Below are 20821 nucleotides of genomic sequence, written 5' to 3'. Positions count from 1 at the left end.
CATTTTTATTGGCCCAGGATGAGAATTGCCTCAGACACCTTTTGTAAGACCTGTAAGTCTTGCCAGGCAAGTGGCAAGACTGGGACTAAATTGAAGGTCCCTTTGGAACCGCTCCCAGTGGTCGGGACCCCTTTTGAGAGGGTCGGAATAGACATTGTTGGGCCGTTGGACCCTCCTACCTCAGCGGGACACCGGTTCATTCTGGTATTAGTGGACCAGGCCACTCGGTACCCAGAAGCTATTCCTCTGAGGACCATCACTGCACCGGTGGTGGCGCGGGCACTGTTGGGGATTTTTACCCGAGTGGGATTCCCCAAGGTCGTGGTGTCGGACAGGGGCACGAATTTCATGTCGGCCTATATGCAGGCCATGTGGAAGGAGTGTGGAGTGACCTACCGGTTCTCCACTCCTTACCACCCCCAGACTAACGGGCTCGTAGAGCGCTTCAACAAAACCTTGAAGGGAATGATCCGGAGCCTGCCAGAGGGCTTGAGGCGTAAATGGGACGTCCTCCTCCCCTGCTTGTTGTTCTCCTACCGGGAGGTACCGGAGAAGGGAGTCGGGTTCAGCCCGTTTGAGTTGCTCTATGGCCATCCCGTTAGGGGTCCGCTCAGTTTAATGAAGGAGGGGTGGAGAAGACTTCGCAGAAGCTTCCCCGTGACATGGTCAGCTACATGCTGGCGTTCCGCAGCCAGATGGCCAAGCTGTGGAAGGCGGCCTCAGAGAACCTAGAGGCTAGCCAGACCGTTATGAAGGAGTGGTACGACCGCAACGCTCGGACGGTCGAGTTGGACGTTGGACAGAAGGTGTGGGTCATGGAACCTGGGGAGCTTTGTGCCCTCCAGGACCGGTGGACTGGCCCGTATGACATTGTGGAGCGACGAGGCCAGACCACATACGTAGTGGATCTAAAGACCCCCCCGAGAGCCCCTGAGGGTATTCCACGTCAACCGCCTGAAGCCGCACCATGAGCGATCAGAGCTTGCTCTCCTTATGGTGACGGATGGGAGCGAAGAGGAAGAGAGTGAAGCTCTTCCTGACCTTTTAGCGGTACAGGAGAAGGATGGCTCGGTAGAAGGTGTAGTCCTTTCCCCGTCCTTGACCCCAGAGCAACAGAGGGACTGCCACCATGTCCTGGGACGGTTCGCCTCATTGTTCTCCCTCACGCCTGGAATCACTCATCTGTGTACCCATGATGTGGACAGAGGGGACAGCCCCCCGGTAAAGAACAAGTCTTACCGGCTCTCTGACCGAGTGAAGGATAGCATCCAGCGTGAGGTAGCCAAGATGTTGGAGCTGGGGGTGATAGAACCTTCCAGCAGCCCGTGGGCTAGTCCGGTGGTGTTGGTGCCGAAAGTGGCCCCACCGGGTACCACACCGGAACTTCGGTTTTGTGTGGACTACAGGGGGTTGAACTCTGTCACTAAGACAGATGCTCACCCCACCCCACGAGCAGACGAGCTGGTGGGCCGGCTGGGAGCAGCCCGGTACCTCAGCACCATTGACCTGACATCCGGATATTGGCAGATTGCCATGGCCGATGGAGCAAGGGAGAGGACAGCATTCTCCACCCCCGAGGGCCACTTTCAGTTCCGAGTGATGCCCTTTGGGCTCAAAAATGCTCCGGCTACATTCCAGTGGTTAGTGAATCAGGTACTATCTGGTCTGGAGTCCTTCTCAGCGGCCTACCTGGATGACATAGCTGTCTTCAGCAGCACCTGGGAGGACCATCTGCAGCACCTCCAGGAGGTATTGCAGGCGCTGCAACGCGCTGGCCTAACAATTAAAGCCAGCAAGTGCCAGATTGGACAGGGATCTGTCGTGTACCTGGGACACCTGGTGGGTGGAGGTAAGGTGCAACCCCTCCAGGCCAAAATAGAGACCATCTTGGCTTGGGAGCCCCCCAAGACCCAAACAGAGGTCCGAGCTTTCCTCGGCCTCACTGGGTATTACCGCCGGTTTGTCAAGGGATATGGTACCATCGTAACCCCCTTGACAGAATTGACATCTAAGAAACAACCTCGCAAGGTCATATGGACAGCTGCTTGCCAGGAGGCATTTGACACGCTGAAACATGCGATGTGTACCGCTCCAGTACTCGCAACTCCAGATTTTAGTAAGGAGTTCATTGTACAGACAGACGCCTCAGAGCACGGCATAGGTGCGGTGCTCTCGCAACTCAACACCGAGGTCCAAGATCAACCAGTGGCCTTCATATCCAGAAGACTCCTCCCTCAGGAACGGCGATGGAGCACCATTGAGAGAGAAGCCTTCGCGGTGGTCTGGGCTCTGAAGAGGCCATATCTCTTTGGAACTCCCTTCCTCATTCACACCGACCACCGGCCCCTTCGCTGGCTCATGCAGATGAGAGGCGAAAACCCCAAGTTGTTGAGGTGGTCCATTTCCCTACAGGGGATGGACTTTCGGGTGGAACATCGGCCCGGAGTTGACCACGCCAATGCTGACGGTCTCTCCAGGTTTTTCTGCCTTAGCGATGAGAACTCCCTAGAGGTTGGGTAGCTCTCCCCTCTTTTGGCTGGGGGGGGATGTGTGTTAGACCTGTCAGCCCTAGGGTGGTCTCCCCCTCTATTTTTGATCGTGCCTCATTTTTTCCACCCTCATTTTTATGTTGGACTTAGGTCCCCGGGCGCCTTTTCATTGCCAATCAGTGTTAAGGTGCAGGTGCTCCCTTCTCCCAAGATGGCTGCCACAGGCCCCTGCTACTGCAGAGTGGTCTTCATTAGTAGCACCCTAGCTGCCAGGAGCTGTCTGGAACCCCACAACAATGTTGCGAACCAGCCCGCCTTTTTTGTCCCATAGGTAGAATGGGGAAGCTCCTGGAATGTGCTGGAACCTTCTAGAAGGGAGGTGTGGTTTTACTTGTGCCGCCTTGGATAGAGGTCACCTGACCTAGGGCTACTTAAGTGAGGGAGGGAACTTTTTCTAGTCAGTTGGCCAGTTGGGGTAAAGCAGACCTGGAGAATCCGCGCAGGAGTTTTAGGCGGTAGGGCCTAGCCAGGGACTTATGCCTCTGAAAGTGACAGGACTTAGGTACTGCCTTTTAAGTGAGTGAGGGATCCTGTACAGCCCACTGATCTAGCCCAGCGGTAGGAGGACCCCGGGGCCATCTGCCAAACCTGACTAGGAAGGAACTAGTCACCAACCCATTCCCTACCCCCAAGAAAAAGAACCCCTAAGGGCGCCAGAGACATCTGCGCCAGTAAGATTGCTGGAACTTCCTGCTGAAACTGAAGGCGGAAACCTAATGCTGAAGCTCCCTAGTGAAACCTAAGTTGAAAGTGACTGCTGGACTGCTGGGGATCAACCAGGTACTAGCGTTGTGACCCCTGCGCTCCCCGACCTTGCCTGGGACCCCCCGAGTCAGTCCCGCATCGGGCGCGGAGCGCTGAGCCCGCCGTCGCCCCTGCTTAACTTGTCACCCCCCCCGGTGCGGGGACCTGAAGCATGCTCACCGCCGCGGCCTGGAGGCCTGAAGTGCGCCCCATCATCGAGTCGGGGCCCGCGGAGAAGCCCGGGGCCCAGTCGCTGCCGTCGCAGCTGCTGTCGGAGGCGTGAGAGGCTGTGACCTGTCCCCCGGCTGCGGAGCGCATTTTATGCGGGGCCCGGAGCCGTGACGAACGCCGCTGCAGGGAAGATCCCCCCCCAGGACGCCGAGATCAAGGTAACCCCCGGGGGCTGGGAGGTAGCGTGGCCGTGCGGAGGCCTGGGACTCACCCCCCTGCACCCCGGGAGGCTGGTGGAAGACCCGGTGCGCCCCCTGTCGATCGGGAGCGGCACCGCACTCCGAGACTCTGGTTCCCCTCCATGGGATTCCCCCCTGGCATCGGAGACTCTGATTCCCCCTCCGTGGGATTGCCCCCCTTGCTGCTAGACTGCCGCGTACATGGTGACCAAGTGCTTAAGGCCAGATTATTACGAGTAGCGATGTATACTCAAGTTCTGCTCTGAAATGCTTATGACCTGATTATTACGATTAGCGCTGTATTCTGAAGTTCTGCTCTCAAGTGCTTGATGCTTAATTATTACGAGTAGCGCTGTATTCTGAAGTTCTGCTCTGAAGTGCTGGATGCTTAATTTTTACGAGTAGCGCTGTATTCTGATGTTCTGCTCTGAAGTGCTTGATGCTTAATTATTACGAGTAGCGCTGTATTCTGAAGTGCCTCATGCTTGTTTATTACGAGTAGCGCTGTGTTCTCATGTCCTACTCTGAAGCGCTTAGTGCCTGGTTATTACGAGTAGCGCTGAGTCCTCAAGTTCTGCGCGTAAGCGCTAGTAGTCTTCCATGGGTGGCGCTACGTTCTCCCGCCCTATTTTGAAGCGCTGATAATCGCTAGATACCGCGCAAGGTACCCACGGCAGGTTGAAACGCTAGTGGTGGGAGGGGCGCAGCGTTCTGGTTAACCGCTGTGTTCACCGCTCCCCCAGGTTCGCCAATGGAACTATGATGAGTTGCTGATGAATCGGACGTTAATGTATTCAGGTACTGCATGGTGATTAATAATGAATTGCTGGTGAATCTGACACTAATGTATTCAGGTACTGCCTAGGGCACACTAATGAAATGCTGGTGAATCTACTGTTAATGTATTCAAGTAATGCCCATTGCCATCTCGTGAACTGCGTTTGCATCTAACTGCTTAGATAAACTTGTTTGATTTTCATTGAAACTACTGTGTGGCGTCCATTATTGTGTGCGTTTCCTGCTTCAGGGGATGAGTGTGTTGTATGGTCGCTTTACACTTAAGCCTTCGGGTGCCCAACCGCTCGAGTCACGTTACCCCCTTAGCGCCCAGTGACCCCAGGTCTTACAGCTTTTATCACACATTAAACCCAAAAGGGATCCTGATTCCACATGGTAAACGGTGGGTACTTAAGAGGAAAGTTATAAACATTTTGTTGATAAGATCTAAAATGGTATTCACCATTGATAACACGATTACATCAATAATAATACTACAGCCAATTGCGAGAGGAGAACTGGCAAGTTGTCAGTTGAATAAGCATGAAAATAGATATTGAGGAGCTTCAAACTTCACGTTTCATACATAAAGCAAGGGACATCTCTATAAAATGTCATACAGGTGGTGGGGTGTGGTACTTTAGGGCCTTCATCACCCATCCATGGCAGGATTTCCCTAAACTTAAATAATTCTGATGCATATCTCTATAGGTGATAAGAGAGTACTGCAGTAGAAGCAAAGCCTTGGGATCCAGAGGCTACGCTACTATAAGTTTCAACAACTACTTATTACCTGGGAGAACTAAGGGCCTGATATACTAAACTCTTGCATTTGTAGTGTATGTGATTCACAAAATCACAGGCTTTGCAACCCAAATTAGTGACTACATGTACTTTGAGATTTGGAAATAGGTTTTCAACTTGCAAACCACACTTTGAAACTGTTTGCAAATTTCAAAAAGGAAGTGGTGTGAAAAGGGCAACTGTTAGACCTTTCATCTTCTAGTGTGGTCTCCCCTGACTTTTTGGCTTCCGACCTCCAGTATGGACCTTGTTTTGCTGGCTTAGGACTTTGAGCGCTTCAAACATACCACAGGCTTGCCTTGACGGGGCCTTTGTGTGCAAGTTACTATTACTCAGCTTGACAATTAAAAGCTACTTGCCAAAGGTCTGCATGTCTCTCACTAAACCGGAGTACTCACTGGGGGCAGGGTGCGGTGTAGGGAAGAGCGAGGGCATGTGCGCTATATGTCTCAGTAGTGAATAACATCGGATGGTGTGTTCAATACTGTGAGTCCTGCTTCTCCCATTGATTGACATTTGTGGAAAGGCTATTGAGCGCCGGGACACCCCTGTTTGGGGTAGCTGTCGCGCTTTATAATCCCCTGTATTATTATTATTATTATTATTGAGCTGTATTTCTTTTGTGCAGAAGAATAGGAGTATGGTAATTGGTATCAATGTATTAGTAATGGCAAATTCTCTCCGGTAGTGAGAGCGGATTTTACATTACTAATGAGCAAATGCCATTTTGTGAAAAGTGGGCATTTCTATGCTCATGGCTCTCTGTGTGCCCGTCACCCTGTCTCCAATGCATATCTGGGTGCTAGGGGGACAGCTACATCTGTGCATTCTTATAGACTGCCATGATCTAGGGGCACTCAAGGGAAACTGCAGACCTCCGACTCGGAGGAGCCTTCCTAGGACGGAAAAGAAGGGGTGGAATTGGCACCTGCATTCCATGGGGCAGGGTCCTGGCCCCACTAAAGATATTGATCAAGCCTCCCAGTGTAGGTAGCAGACATCACTAAATTTTGCAAGGGGCCTGTGCATTTCAAAAGTGGCCTTTTGAATTGATCCCATCTTCAGAGGCCATTGTGGGTATGACCCCTAGGGCTCTGTCCTCAAGGAGTTTAGAGGCGCTTTTGGGATTGGAACCATACTAAGCTGGTTCAACGCTGGGACATCATCAAGAGCAACCACTGATGCAGCAGTATCTGCAACTGGATTATCTGCAGACTTGTGGTGGCCTGGGGCTTGTTGTGCTCCAGGAAGGGGACTATCACTTGGTGGAATTTGCCTGGATGTTTCTGGCATGCCCTAATTGCCAACTGTCGTGACCCGGGTCCCTAAGCACTCTCCAAAGGCCAGTTGGCTGGCCTCCTGTCCACAAGATCCCAGGGACTGAAAGGATCTCCCCATTTCCAAGCGATTGTAAGGAACACGCAGGGTGGGGGTGAAAACATGTGGAAGGTTTCGTCGTTGGGACAAGGAACGTCCCAACGTTTACAGTAATCACACTGTGCAGAGGAGTGTGCTCGTAAAAATCAGCAGGTCGCCTGGGGTGCTGTGACATGAGGAGTTCGAGGAGTGCTGGGAAGGCTTGCCAAGTCCGAGGGACCCGAGCTTGCAACCGGAAATCTGTGCTAGCTCGCACTTGTAGCATGTGGTGTCTAAGGGGTGATGGGGGACTTTTGCAGAGTCCACAGGACCTGAGCCAGAAGCATGGATTTTTTTCAAGATCGAGAGTATGACAGTGCCCAACATCAAGGCCTCAGTAAGAGGTCACTGGCTCCCTCTTCCCAAACCCATGCCACAAGGTTCTCTGTTGTTGGTAACATCATGACTGGACCCAAGGTGTCTCGTTGTGCCTTGTGAGCACCCACAGCAGACTGCCTGAACCAACTGCAGCTTGCACCTTCGCCGGAGTGTAAATATTTAACCAAATTGGAAGCTTGCCAGTTTATGGTGTCACAGTCTTTTGCCTATGGGGTTGGCGAGATAGTAATCCTGCACTCATGAAAATGTCACTGGGTGCCTTAAATAACTGTTTCCTTCTGCTTTAGGTGGTCCTGAAAATGTAATCAAAGTGTCGCCAGCAGGTGCAACGTGCATCGTTGGCTGGTGTAGTTTGAGTGGCTGAAGGCCTGGGTCAGGCGGCGTTGACAAAACCTGATTTCTTGACCATCACAACTGTCTGGGTATGTGATACCGGGCATGTCATGTTTTATGCTAATGTGATAGCATGAAAGTGGAATACATCTGAACAGCCTGCATATAGGTTTATGTCATTTTTGATGTGGGAGTGATCGTGAACACCTAAGGGAAGTACGCACATGGGTTTATGTTGCTACAAGGCTGAGGGGATAAGGGGGCAAGTGAATACCTATGACTGGTACATATATGTCATGCCGTTGTGCTGCTAATGGGAAAGTTTGACAATTGCATATAGCTGTAAAGGATATATGAGATGTTTATATGATTTCGATTTCAATGTGTGTGTGTGTAATAAGGTGTCAAACCTTTTTGTAGTGTAATAAGTGTGTTGTGAGGGTGGTGCTGTGCTACTACTTTACACTTTGACCCTGAAGATAAGCTTGACTGCTCTGTGCCAAGCTACCAAAGGGTGAGCACAGGTTATCTGACAAGTGTATCACACTCATCCTATCTAGGACGGTGGATTCTGTCTGGCTTTGGTGCGCCCCAGCCAGATAGTGCTGGGTTTAACAGCGACCCTTCCTGGTTGTAATTTCCAATTAAATGTTTTAATAAAATATTCAACGGATACCTAGACCCGAAATAGAGCAGTAGTTCATTCGGAAATGAAAGCTGCCCCTTGGGGATTGTTGTTGGGATGAAAAGTCTTGGAATCAGACTTTGTGCTCTCTTTTGGGCCAAGAAACGATCTAAGGTCCTCGGATATGGTTTCCTTAAAGGTTAGCTTTGCCATCATTTGCTCTATTAAATACATAGGTGGGCGTTTGGGCTACAATATGGCCTTTGTCTTGGTCACTATATTGTTTGACTTAACCACTTTGCATCCTCTGTGATTTGACTTGTAGTACCCTTTTCCACTTAATTTGTCTGATGGCACACGTACTCTCTTTGAAGCAATGCACGGTTGATTCTGTAATTCCCCTTTTCCTGTATGTGGAGAGAGGCTGCGGTCCCTTCAGGTAAGAGCGGTGGGGCTGGGTGGGATTTCGACAGATGATGACGAGGGAAAATGAAATAAATAATGCGTTTTTCCCTCGTCATCGTCCGTCAAATTCCCCCACCGGGCCCCACCACTCTTATCTGTATGGGCCGCGGCTGGTGGAGAGATTTTTCTATGCCCAATTTCAGAGATCAGAGAAAAACTTTACAGATTCAAGGTCTCACGCCAAGACTGAATAGCCTCCTAAAGTCAATCGCACTATTGGTGTCTATCTCCTTACAAGTATATTCTTTTTTTCAAGGCCTACCCTTTTCTTGGAGCTGGAACGTCTTTCAAGTTCGACTGTTTTGAAGTCAGACCCTGTTTATTTTAACACAGATTGATTTCTGTGTTGCGGTTTTAGGTACAGGCAATGCAGGCTTCTCAATGTACTGTGGAGATTAAAAGTTTGCAAGACTAGTTTCCTCCTAAAGTAAGTCACACACTGCAGTGACGTATTCGGTTCTTCTTTTCGTGCATATTATGACCAGCACATATGCCTTCGAAGCTGAACAATGTATCTTTGCACTAACAATTTGTACATGCTAAAATTTACATTTGTTTTTCCTTATTAAATCCAGATTACGGAAAGTAGGAACAAGGGGATCATATTTATACAACCAGTCTGCCTAATGTTGGAATTGAACAATGCAACATCTAGAATCCGCGGTCCAAAATGGCTCCTTAGCTGCTTCAGTGCAGTTTTACGATTTTTGGTGCCAAAGATTTTTCATCCCGATGGTGGAGTCTGTGCCTTCATGTGTTTCAGGGTAAATGACTGACTCGTAGGATGAATTCCTGAAATCAGAGCAAAGTCTTCACAGAATAAACAAACCCACCACTAGATGTCAGGAAAGAGCAAAGTATATGATCTTACACACACAAACACCCCTCCTCCTTTGTACGAGCACGTGATGGAGTGTGTATTTACTAATTCTAACTACATTTGCGCCGTCATACTGTGGTAGGTGATTCAGCAGACCGAAGCAGACTTGTCCCCGCAGTGCGCTGGCCTTCAATTAAATGGTGTTTGGATTTGTGAGGGTTTACCAACACTGCGAGGACCTATTCATTCAGACCTCACGGTGCGATATACATGCTATCACACACACACACACACACACAGAGACGGCCTCACAAAGAAGAGTAGCAGCAGTGCAAGCTTCATGAAAGTTTGGTGAATAAATGTTTGATGCCATTGTTTGATGGTGTGCGTGTGTGGACGTAAAGTGAAGAGGAAGGGGAGTAAAGAGAGGAGTGAGAATGAAAGTGCGGGGAGGAGAGGTGGTAGAGGGGGGATGAAGTGCAGAGGCGGAATAGGCAGAAGGGTCCTTCAAGACACATTTCATACTATGACAACATTGTCATATGGACCTGTGCCTTACGCTTTTGAACGAGAGAGGCACACATTGAGGAAAGAATTGAGAGGTCCTCCAATTCGCCCAAAGAATTGTTCAATATAGTGAAATACCGGACCACAATTGAACATGGCGCACATACACCCCAACCATCAAAGGAGAGATGTAACGAATTAGCATCATTCTTTAAGAGCAAAGTTGAAAACATCTACAACTCGCTACACACACGCTGGCGAGATCCCCGATGCATTGAAGGCCTCAGCAGACAAGCCAGATTCCTGCCCCTGCCCAGAACCGCCTAAGCCTACTCCCCCCCCGTCACTACTCACCTTCCCCATGCTGAGCAAAGACCGTGCAGGGCCCTTCCTGCGTAACATGAAATCAGGGTCTCCAATAGATCCCGCCCCCCCATCCCATCCTTCTCCAGGGGGGCGTTCTCATACGGGCCAACCTGGCCAACCTTATCTCCCTATCTCTTGGAAAAGGCCTAGTGCCCAAGGTAAGGAAACATGCAATTGTGAAGCCCTTGCCCTTGCTCAAAAAACCCCAACTGGACCCCACATCCACGGGAAACTATCGGCCCACCTCATTGCTACCCATTCTGTGAAAGATTGCGGAAAAACATGTCAACAGTTCCATCTAGCAATTCCTGGAGGACAAGGACCTCCTGCATCAGTCTCAGATGGGGTTCCACCCGGAACACAGTACGGAGTCTGCCCTACTCGTGATCACAGAAAACCTAAAATCCATACTCGATCGAGGCAGAGCCACCGAAATTCTGCTCTTAGACTTAAGCGCGGCCTTCGATACTGTAGACCACAAGAGTCTCATTCACAGGCTCAGAGATTGGGATATGAGACATTGCCAACCAATAGGTGGCCTCGTTCCTGAGCGACAGATCTTTCCAGTGTATGGAGGCAGGCATACTCTCCGATATGTTTACAGCCCCATGCGGAGTACCTCAGGGCTAGTCACTGAGCCCGACCCTTTTTAACATTTACCTAAGACCTCTAGGGCACTTGTTACAGGAATTCGGCCTATCTATTGTATCTTACGCTGACGACACTCAGCTGGTGGTCTTGGTGGTAGAACTTCCCAATTCTAACCATCTGCAACTAGTTCCATGCCTGAAAAAAAATAGGAACTTGGATGGCCAACTGTAGCCTTAAACTTAACAGGGACAAAACGGAACTTGCATTCCTAGGCAATGGCCCGAGCCCAGGGGCTGAGATCAACGGGCCAGGAAATTAGGGATCTGCCCCCATTCCTAAAACTTCCATAAAAAACCTGGGTATGTGGTTAGACCAAAACCTATCCATGGAAATTCCGGCAAAAAATCTTTCGGCTATCTGCTTCGGCATCCTACGAATGATCCCAAAAATCTGGAGCCTAATCCCAGAAAAATCAATTAAGATGGAGGTACAAGCTCTTGAGGTCTCACGACTGGATTATGGCAACCGTTTGTACCTAGGCTCTCCCAAATATGTCACGAACAGGCTGCAGGGGGTGCAGAATGCAGCAGACAGAATGCTTCTCAAGATTCCCAGATATGAATCAGTTAGATCTTCTCTGAAGAAGCTTCATTGGCTACCAATTCAATCCAGGGTTAAATGCAAGGCCCTCTGTGTAGCCCACAAGGCCCTACATGGGAGAGGCCCGACAATATTAAAATCCTTGGTTTTCCCTATGCTCCCAACAGGTGCCTTAGGCCAGGAGCTAGCTTCCTGATGAATACCCCAAAGATAAGGAAAGCAAGATGGAGTGGAAGAGCCTTTTCACACATTGTCCTGGAACTTTGGAATGCAATGGACCCAGAACTAAGATTAATCAAGAATGAACAGTGTTTCAGAAAAAGACTCCAAACCTGTCTGTTCCCATGAGACCTCACATTATGTATGCTCCTCTCGGCAGCGCTGGAAACCTTCAGGCAGCTATGCGCTTTATAAATCCCTTAAATAAAATAGGTAAATAAATAAGACTTTCTAGTTTGGAGGATCTGTTTTCGAAAGAAGAAAATGGTGGCAAGAACAAGCCTTTCTAAGGAGATCACAGGAGGGGTTATGGTTGTACTGCAAGAAGGGGATGGGGTGTAATAAGCTAAGTGAGATTCTGAGGCATGCTACTCCAACAGAGGACCTCTAGGGAGGCGATAGAGGTGTGTAGTGACTTCAAGAGAGAAACAGCACAAGCTTTCTCGGAAGCACATGGACAGAGTGGGACAAGAGGCCAATTAGTGAAGTTAATCTTTACCCACATTTTGAAAGATTTTCCACTCATTGTTTCTCATGTTGTTTTCCCAGTAAGCCTTAAAGTAGGACTTGATCCCCTCCCAAACACCCGACTTAGTCTTTGTGAGTAAAGAGTGCTTTTACTTTAGCTACATCTCCACTGAACACTCCAACCCATTGGCGCGGTCTTTGCCACTTACCTACATTCACTCTTTGGACTATTCTTTAAACTAAGGGGGTAACCCCACCATTATGGCCAAGCACCACCAGCACCCAGTCCTCCATTGCACAGAGGAAAGATAAGGGGGTCAAGCAAGAGCAACATATAATTAAGCCAATGTCGTCCCATACACAACTGCTATTCCTCCAGTTTCAATAAAATTGCAGTTTCATTTAAAACACAAGCATTTTCAACAAAACTGAAAAAACTGGGCACATAGCACATTTCTGTTTGGAGGTAGGATCAACATGGAAGAGAAGGGAATGGACCATAGCCCCGCTGGCCATACTCTGCTGATAAGACTGCTGGGCAACTGCGCAAACACCCGACTAACAGCTTGCCTAGACTTCTCCTCTATATAAAAGAAGAAGGGTAATCCTTGCAAATACAGAACCCACCCAAACTCAAGCTAACGCAAGACCCAGCACTATTGGCCCACTCGAATCCAGATCCATTTACACCAGGAGCTGCTGCACATTGATTGCCATTGATCTGAGGTGAGGGATGGGGTGGTAAGGTAATGTATATGTGCCCTGTAATGAACACATGGGATGAGGCCAGGGGACGACTGCATGATTAATAATGCCAGTGCACTCCAGCCACGGATTGCCCAAACACCACCAGATCACGCTGTGGGCTTTGGATCTGAATAAGCAGCCTTATGGACCACAACAAGATCCTCAGCATCAGCTCTCCACCCATGCAGGAGCCTGCCTCTGTCTTAAACCAAGGCGTCCACCCTCCAGAGCAATCCATTCATGCAAGGAATGCCAAAATTGGCAGCAGGAACCAGGAAGGATGGATTGAATGCTATCCACCATCTTCTAACCTCCATAGATTCGCAAAATGAGGGTCTGCAAACACTATTACATCACACCCTTGAATGACCCTGAAGCGGTTGATTGATATTGCAAAGAACTATAGGCAGCAAACTGTAGGCCATCCTCGGTCTCCAGTTTTAACTTATTGCTTGTTCTAGAGTGTTGTTGTTCATATCGAATGATGTATCCTCCCTGCTAATGTTGTTGGTGGTCATTCCTTCATGGGGATGGATCGAGATATTTCCAGCCAAGAGGTCGAACTCCATATGCACACCAATACACTGAGTCTGTGGTGGCTGTGCGCTACTACACCAAAACATAAATAATGGCATTCTGATAAATCCAGAATTTCAAAAGAGAAGGAAGACAGTGAATTTAAATACGCATTTCTGGTTCTAAAAACACACAAGTTCCTGCATTCTTCCATTAAAACAAGACAAGGTAGTTCATTTTAAAGACTGCTTTATTTACTTAATCCTAGTAATATAATATAAACGGAGAAAGTTCTAAATAAATGTAGACACTTTCTACCATATAAAGACCATAGTAAAATAGAAATAATAAAAGGCAACACAAAAAAGCACTTCAGAATGTAAAGCACACAACATTTTTTTTTTTTATTACTTTGCATATTTTGTTCTTTAAACATTCTAAAAAAAAGCTCACATTTCTGGTCAAGAAACTTACCTCAGTAGTGTACATGAAATGGTTTTGAAATAACTATTAGAAACCACATGAGTTTGTTTTCACAAACACCTCACAAGCTGCCAACCAACATGCTGCCTTTCATGGTCAGCTTGGCTTCTTCACTGTAAGGATATTTTGAACATAAAATATTAACATATGTAAAACACAGTTAAATTTGCATTATGCCATAATTTCGTGTTTAAAAAAACATCGACACCATGATGAAAATAACAAAAAAACAACCACCAGGACACCCTCAAAAAATGCATCGTGCAACTACAATGGTAAAATTGGGCGTTTTGTCAGTCAGGGCTCTCTGCGCTGGCTGGTGGTTAACCCTAACAGGTATAAGTTAATTTATCTAGGTCTTCAAGTACACAAAAATACAAATTGTGCACATATGTTCAACGAGACAGCCTGACAACTGTCTTCCGGGTCCACCCAGCAGACCTTACAATTTTTCCTATCATACACCATGTCCATCCACCACCAGTGACAAACAAATGCCATTCTGAGCCCATGTACATGGATAAGCACTTCTTTGGCATGTACATGCACTGTACGGGTACGCTGAAGCAGTTTGGAATCGTAAAAGATAACAGCTGGGATTTTCTGGAGCTCTAAGTTGTGTCACCTGTCTCTCAAGAGGACCACGGTTTGTAGTGCGACTGAGTCCACAGAAAGAGATACACATGGACCAGAGTGTTCTACACACATCAAAAATAAATAGCACACAGTTTTGTAATGGCCCCAAAATTATCATTAACCAAATTACTAAAATGTGTGACTTATTGAAAGAAAAAAAAACATTTATTTTATAAAGACCGGTACACATTGCCGACATACAAGAAAAGCGGGGCCTCCATTATTCACCAACAGAGAATTGGCATATCAAACTATGGCACTGCATGGATATTTGAGATATGGCCTCTGACAGCTAGGAGTCATCGAAATGTACCGGGAGAATGCGCCATGACATTTTAAATGCAGCATCGTACGTTCTACATTGTAGATAAGCAACAGGTTTTTTGGGGCACTCAAGCCACCATCATGAAATGTGGCAAAAAAATGTGTGGCGAGTCCCAATTCCGCATAATCTTCACCAACCTATCATGGCGTGATCAAGGCACAAGTGCAACTATTCAAATACTGGGTAAGAGGCACCACATTCTTTCAAAGAGTAACTGTGTTTTACATCACATGCACTAAACACAAAAAGCCTTTAAACAGGCTACAAAACACTGCAATAAAATATACACTTTCTAACGTGACAAACTGAATAACATTGAAATAAAATGGTTCTATTTGATGGCAAACCACATACCATAAAATGCAGCAACTTAAGACTTTAAAAATGCATATAATAAGATAATATATACAAACTTAACATGTTTGAGCACATGTTTAAAGTTACCCACAAACCCCTAAGCCCTCCGAAATCTTTGAAGAAACATGATGAAAGACGAAAGAGTAAATAATGCAGTTGCTGCCTGCTGACAAGAGCTTGCAAGGTTCTTGTCTGAAGACATACATTCTCTGTCACTACAACTTACACTTCAGAAGAATAAAATACATGAGCATTTAAATGAAAACTAAGCACTACACTGGAAGATGAACACCATCAAGGCACCATCCATAATAAATTCATACGTTTCCTCACGAGCCTATGCAACAGTGACAGTCTGTGGATGCTTGCCAAGACAATGACAGACAAGAGCACCGACAAGGCGACCCCCCCCCCCCCAGTATAAACAAAAAAAAAAGGACAAAAGTCCTGTGGGTCATGCTAAACCACAGATCTATCACACCCACTGGAGCAGTGTTCTTTTGTTTAATGATGTGACCTGGGTTCTGGTCTGGGTATATGGCTCAGTCCTTGTGTTTGGTTATTTGCCTCCCACAGTAAGGCACGCTAGGTTTGCATATGTGAGCTTTATTTTTATTTTCTGTGACAGGCCTACGAGGGCACACTTCAAAAAAGAGAACCATGTTGTATAAGCTGCTATGTGCTGAACATGCACTGGCTTGTCCGATGGCAGATGGATCATTGCTACAAGGTGGACTTCTCTTCTTCCCATCTTTACCACCTTTGGGGATACTGTCATTCCCAAGCAGACAGCTTAAAACCAGGAATCAGACGCGGCTAGGTCTAGATGAAAATGTCACACAATATCACGGTCCGAATGTTGGGCAGCAGCCATCTTGTTTTTCTTTTTTAAACACAGCAAACCAGTCAATCACATAGAAACGAGGCTCAGTTATAACAAGTACAGCGGGACGGAGTGAACAAACATTTACCTAGCCTCAAAGGACATACCTGAGTGAGGTATCTAAGGCACAGAGCTGTTTGTGAGTGATCATGGTTACAAAAGACAAGGCAACAAGTTTTCACAACACACACACCCTAATTAACATGAGGAAGGCCTTACCCGTAGTGTGTGTTACCATCATAGTGGGGCAAGTAGCACTAGACCTGATGAGACAATATTGGTCTACTATTAAAAAATAATTATCAAAATGACATGATCTCTTTCTCTTGATTAAAAAAATGCATAGTTAAGTTCTACGTGCTAGAGGCAACAAGAAAATGACATCTTAAAAATGTTTGATGGCTCATAATCTGGATGTCAGAGCTGCTGTCCACAACCACCCAGAGGCCTGGAGCTGTAATCCTCTCTGTTTGATGACGGAGTGGTTAGATCAAAGGTTGCTAGCCAGGGTAACAACCACTGAGTAGCAAGTAAAAACAGAAGTAGGCAACCAGAGGGCAGCTACAGGCCGGTCATAGCATGAAGCACAGTGTGATGAGAGAGAGACTGCCGCCTGTTGCCTCCATTGCATCCAAAAGACATGATGAAAAGAGGAAGATATAGGGGAATTGAAAGGGTCAGATTGAGGAGCATACTCAATCGCACATCGTTCCACAAACACAACCAGTGTGCGCTTGCCCTGGCTATGTTCAACTCTGTAGATGGGTTTCCCATACACCAGAGTGGATTTACGAAAGGCACTTAAGGGGCTTTGGGCAAAGATTGGTGATTAGCCCCACTAGAACTGAGAAGGCCCTTGGCCAGCACAGTTTTAATATTGACAATGCACTGGAAGATTGTTTTGCATCGAGTGCAATGAAATATTGCATGCAGACATTAACAAATCCATCAGAACCTGCCATAAAGCATTACCGGGTTGTAATAGTCTGAGGAGCAATCTTGCTCTTCAAGACTGAGTAGGCACTGTCTAATCAGTCCTGCACGTAATGAACCTGGCTGCATTGTCACTTAAAGGCACAGCCATGGGAATAAGTCTGCAGATCTGCACCATTCAAGCCTTCCGTTGAGTCTTGGGAAAATGCTTCTCCCGTGCACATGTGGTAAAGGCGCTGGAAAGGCTGGTCACGCAGAATATAGACAAAGAGAAGAATGACCACCTTTCTTCACAATGGAATATTGCACATCCGGCTTGCACCAGCACTCCTAGTGCAAAGTACAGCTCAGAAGAAGAGGATAACCTGTTCGCCCTTATCCTCCAGATAAGTGAATAAATCAGCATTTAGGCACAGAAATGGAGTTTGGCAAAAAAGTCCACTTACAGAGACCGGGCCCAAATACAATTAATTCATTTCAGTTAGCTTTTGGAGTTCTCTTACCAAATTAAATGCGATTTTCTAGTATAACTTCATAAATAAGGTACCTTCTAAAAAATATTACTTTCCTTGAAGGCGCTATTTTTAAATACCGACTATATTCTTTAAAATATATGTTTTGAGTTAGCCTAGCTGCTCAAATGCGCTTTTTAATATATAGTTTATATATTATGAAAGGCACTACAAAATAAAGATCTCTGGAGTGCAGAAGTTACTACAAAATAGCCTTCATACCACAAATATGTTGAAATATATTGCTTTTTTAAAAAAAAAACCTATGGAACCAAACCATTGAATATAAATCTGTATGGATGAAAAATACACTATAAGACCAAATACACACACCTCAATAAGAAATGCATTAATGCAGGCACCGGAGAATAAAAATGGGTCATACATGATAATATTCTTCACTTTCAGGCTTAGCATCAAACTTTACAGTCCAAACATTCTTTTAGGTTTTTATCTTCATAAATAATAAAGTGTTCCTTCAGTGTTTTCGTAACTGTTCTGTGTTCAGTCCTAGTACGTCTGGTAGATATCATGTATGGGCACCTGGAAGGTGGCTGTGGGGAACGCTTGAGGTATATAGCTGGCGTACCCTCCGTAGGCCGCTGCAGCCGCTGCATTCTTGTGAAGGGCGGCAATAGTGGTGGGAGATGCAAATGGAAGGTAACTTGCACCATAAAAACCAGCAGCAGGAATCCTCTGGATGTTGGGAGCCATTGTGTACACTGGTGTAAGTGGGCGTCCCTAGTAGGAGAGAAAAAATATTTTACAGTTAGTTAGGCGAGGTACAGAAGTAGGATGGGCCAAAATCATATAACCATTGCTGATGCATTTTGTACATTTTCTGCAAATACAAATCCACACTCCCAAACACAACTGTACATTTCTTCTGTCCAATGTCCTCGCTGAGATGTTCCCACAGATAAGTGTGACAGCATGGCTGAGGTTCCCTGGATGCCTCCGCAGGGGTTTCATTTCTATCCATTTTTAGTTTGCCTGGTAGGATCCCTTTTATATTTTTTCTATTTTGGCTCAGTTTAAGAGGCCCCTAATCCTAAGAGACAACCTGCAGATCTAATTCCCTCTACGGATACCCATGGTGCACTCTAAGGTTCTGCAGGCTTATTGGTGAGGTCCATGATGATGTCAGTATTTTATAGTCTTTGAGGAGCAGTAGTTGCACCAAGGGATGATGTCTATGGGTATCCTCATGAAAATGATATGTCGTGACGTGGAAAGGTAGGATCTTGTGTGTGGTTTTGCTTTAATGAATGCAATCATTATGTACTTTAGTTGTGCAACAATGATTGCCAACACTGGAGCATGTGCTGATTGAAGCACTGAGCATGTAATTGAGCAATTGCACCTTCAGTGCACCCGTCACTGATGGGGGAGGGGGACTTCTGCAATTCTTACATTTATATTAAAGAAGCTGTTGACAATAATCTAGATGAAGGATGGCTGCTATCCACAAAAAAGCAACAAAGGCAGCCCTTTCCCTCTCTCAGCTTCCTCTATTTCCAGGGCTTGTCTGGGGCAAATACAAAAGGTTCCTCACCACAGAGATTCTACCCATCTGATGTAATGTGGACAATTCCTCCCATATTGCATCTGGAAGCATGGAAAGACCTGCTCTCCACAGTTACTATTATCAGGAATGAACCTCTGGTCCAGCCATGATGGTTGTGATTTGATTTTGAACTTTGTGGATGAACTGGCAATAATTGTCAGCTGAGTGTTGCCCACAAGCTAAGAAATATGGACACTAGCTGAAGTTCCATACAAGATAGTGGAAGAGCTTCTTCAACCCAACCCTTCTGCTGTGCTTCCTAGCTGTGAGCCACCAGCTTCCTCAATGCCAGGGCTAAGTCAGATGCACTTCCTAAACTATGTAATGAAAGGTTTGCTCTTTCATACGAAATTACAACTCTGGTTGGATATTGTATCTTAATTGCAACTGTGATAACCAAGATGTACAGAGTGCAGACTCAAACATTCAATTAGGCTTCAAATACTCAACTGAGATACATCACAATCAAGACGACTTGGAAGGCCATCTTTTCATTGCAGACGAGTACAGAAGGTCCTGGGTAGTGAGGAACCACTGAAACCTCACATTTGAGATGCTAGGTTGTTACAGCAACACTTAAACTCATGAAAATGCGTGACAATCTCACTTGGAAAACCTGCGATATCGACGGTGGTCATTTAACACATTGGGTCTCTCAACCTAATACAACCTATTGCCTCCCACCAGTTTGTGCAACTTGTAAAAAGACTATTACATTCTGTCCATGGGGCTCTGGCAATGATGCAATGTTACAACTGGCTCTCCCAAGTGGGAACAGTGTTTGTTCTCGCAGATATTCATCCCGGATATTTACAAGGGTTCAGATGATAAAAATAGGTCTCTGCTCTCTTATATAGTTATTGAGGCATCAAATCAGCGGAACTACAAAAAATAATGTAACTTAGAAAACAAAAGTGTCTTGACGACCTCACCCCCATCACCAAAGATGGTTAACATTCCTGGTTCACTGAGGGATTAACATGCGGTTAGTGAGAAATAGTAATAGAAGAATCAAAAGAGTGCAGAGTGAGCAGAAAGCCATATTTGTGGTTTTATTTTAACATGAAGTGTTAACATTGTTGGAAGAGAGATTACTAACATTAATGTAGTTTCACAACATTAATCAGGAGTGCTAATAATCCTTACATCTATACAGCAATTAATAGTAGCTACTAATGGATTATTGTATTCCTCTGGTAGGCAATGATCTTCTCCATGGCTGCATAGTTGAAGAATTATTCTACCAAACTTTGAATGTAAGAGCGGTGATCGCCAGTCACTGTCGAGCAATGATGTGAGCAAAAGCAAAAATGGCACGCATAAATCTTCCTATCTGTACATCTTTAGTTAATGTAGCGGTTTCTTCACTTCATACAATAATAATCCACTTTGCATCAATATGTATCTTTTCATCTAGAGTTTTCTCCAAGAAACTCTTTATGCATTTCCAAGGGTGAGATAAAGCCAAACATTCTGTGAACATGAGAAGATGCTTAACCGCATCTGCTTGACATCCAAGACAACAGGTTCCCTCATCACTAAATTTGTTTCTTTTATACAGGATGGAATATAGTCTCCAGGTTGAAAGAAAACTGGTGAAAGACAGTTGGATCGTAAGGTACCATTTCACTAGGGGAATGCTAATGAGATCTTTCTAACCTGGAGAACTATATCTGGCTCACTGGCCGTTAATATTCCATTTGGATATTAAATGTTTATGTAAAGTTTTGTATTCGGAAGTTCTATCAGCCAATGAGGTTCCATAAAAATGTTATTGTTAAAAAAAAAAAAAAAAAAAAAAATTATATATAAATATATATATATATATA

The 20821-nt window shown here is 46.0% G+C and overlaps 1 protein-coding gene across 27 annotated transcripts in view; it reads right to left on the bottom strand.

Annotated features, from left to right (window-relative positions):
* Positions 1–13528: 13528 nt before the first annotated feature.
* The window catches only part of RBM47 (RNA binding motif protein 47), a 341878-nt gene continuing 334585 nt past the window's right edge, over positions 13529–20821 (bottom strand). For all 27 annotated transcript variants that reach the window (XM_085642210.1, XM_085642224.1, XM_085642211.1 and 24 more), the window contains one exon: positions 13529–18166. In XM_085642210.1, the coding sequence (XP_085498336.1) occupies positions 17936–18166 (231 nt within the window). In that variant the 3' untranslated portion in view covers positions 13529–17935. The remainder of the gene's footprint in view (positions 18167–20821) is intronic.

The sequence above is a fragment of the Triturus cristatus genome, chromosome 2_2 (assembly GCF_964204655.1).
Source record: "Triturus cristatus chromosome 2_2, aTriCri1.1, whole genome shotgun sequence".
Classification (NCBI taxonomy): domain Eukaryota; kingdom Metazoa; phylum Chordata; class Amphibia; order Caudata; family Salamandridae; genus Triturus; species Triturus cristatus.
Note: the sequence above shows the minus strand (reverse complement) of the source record. Positions and strands in the feature narration are given on the sequence as shown.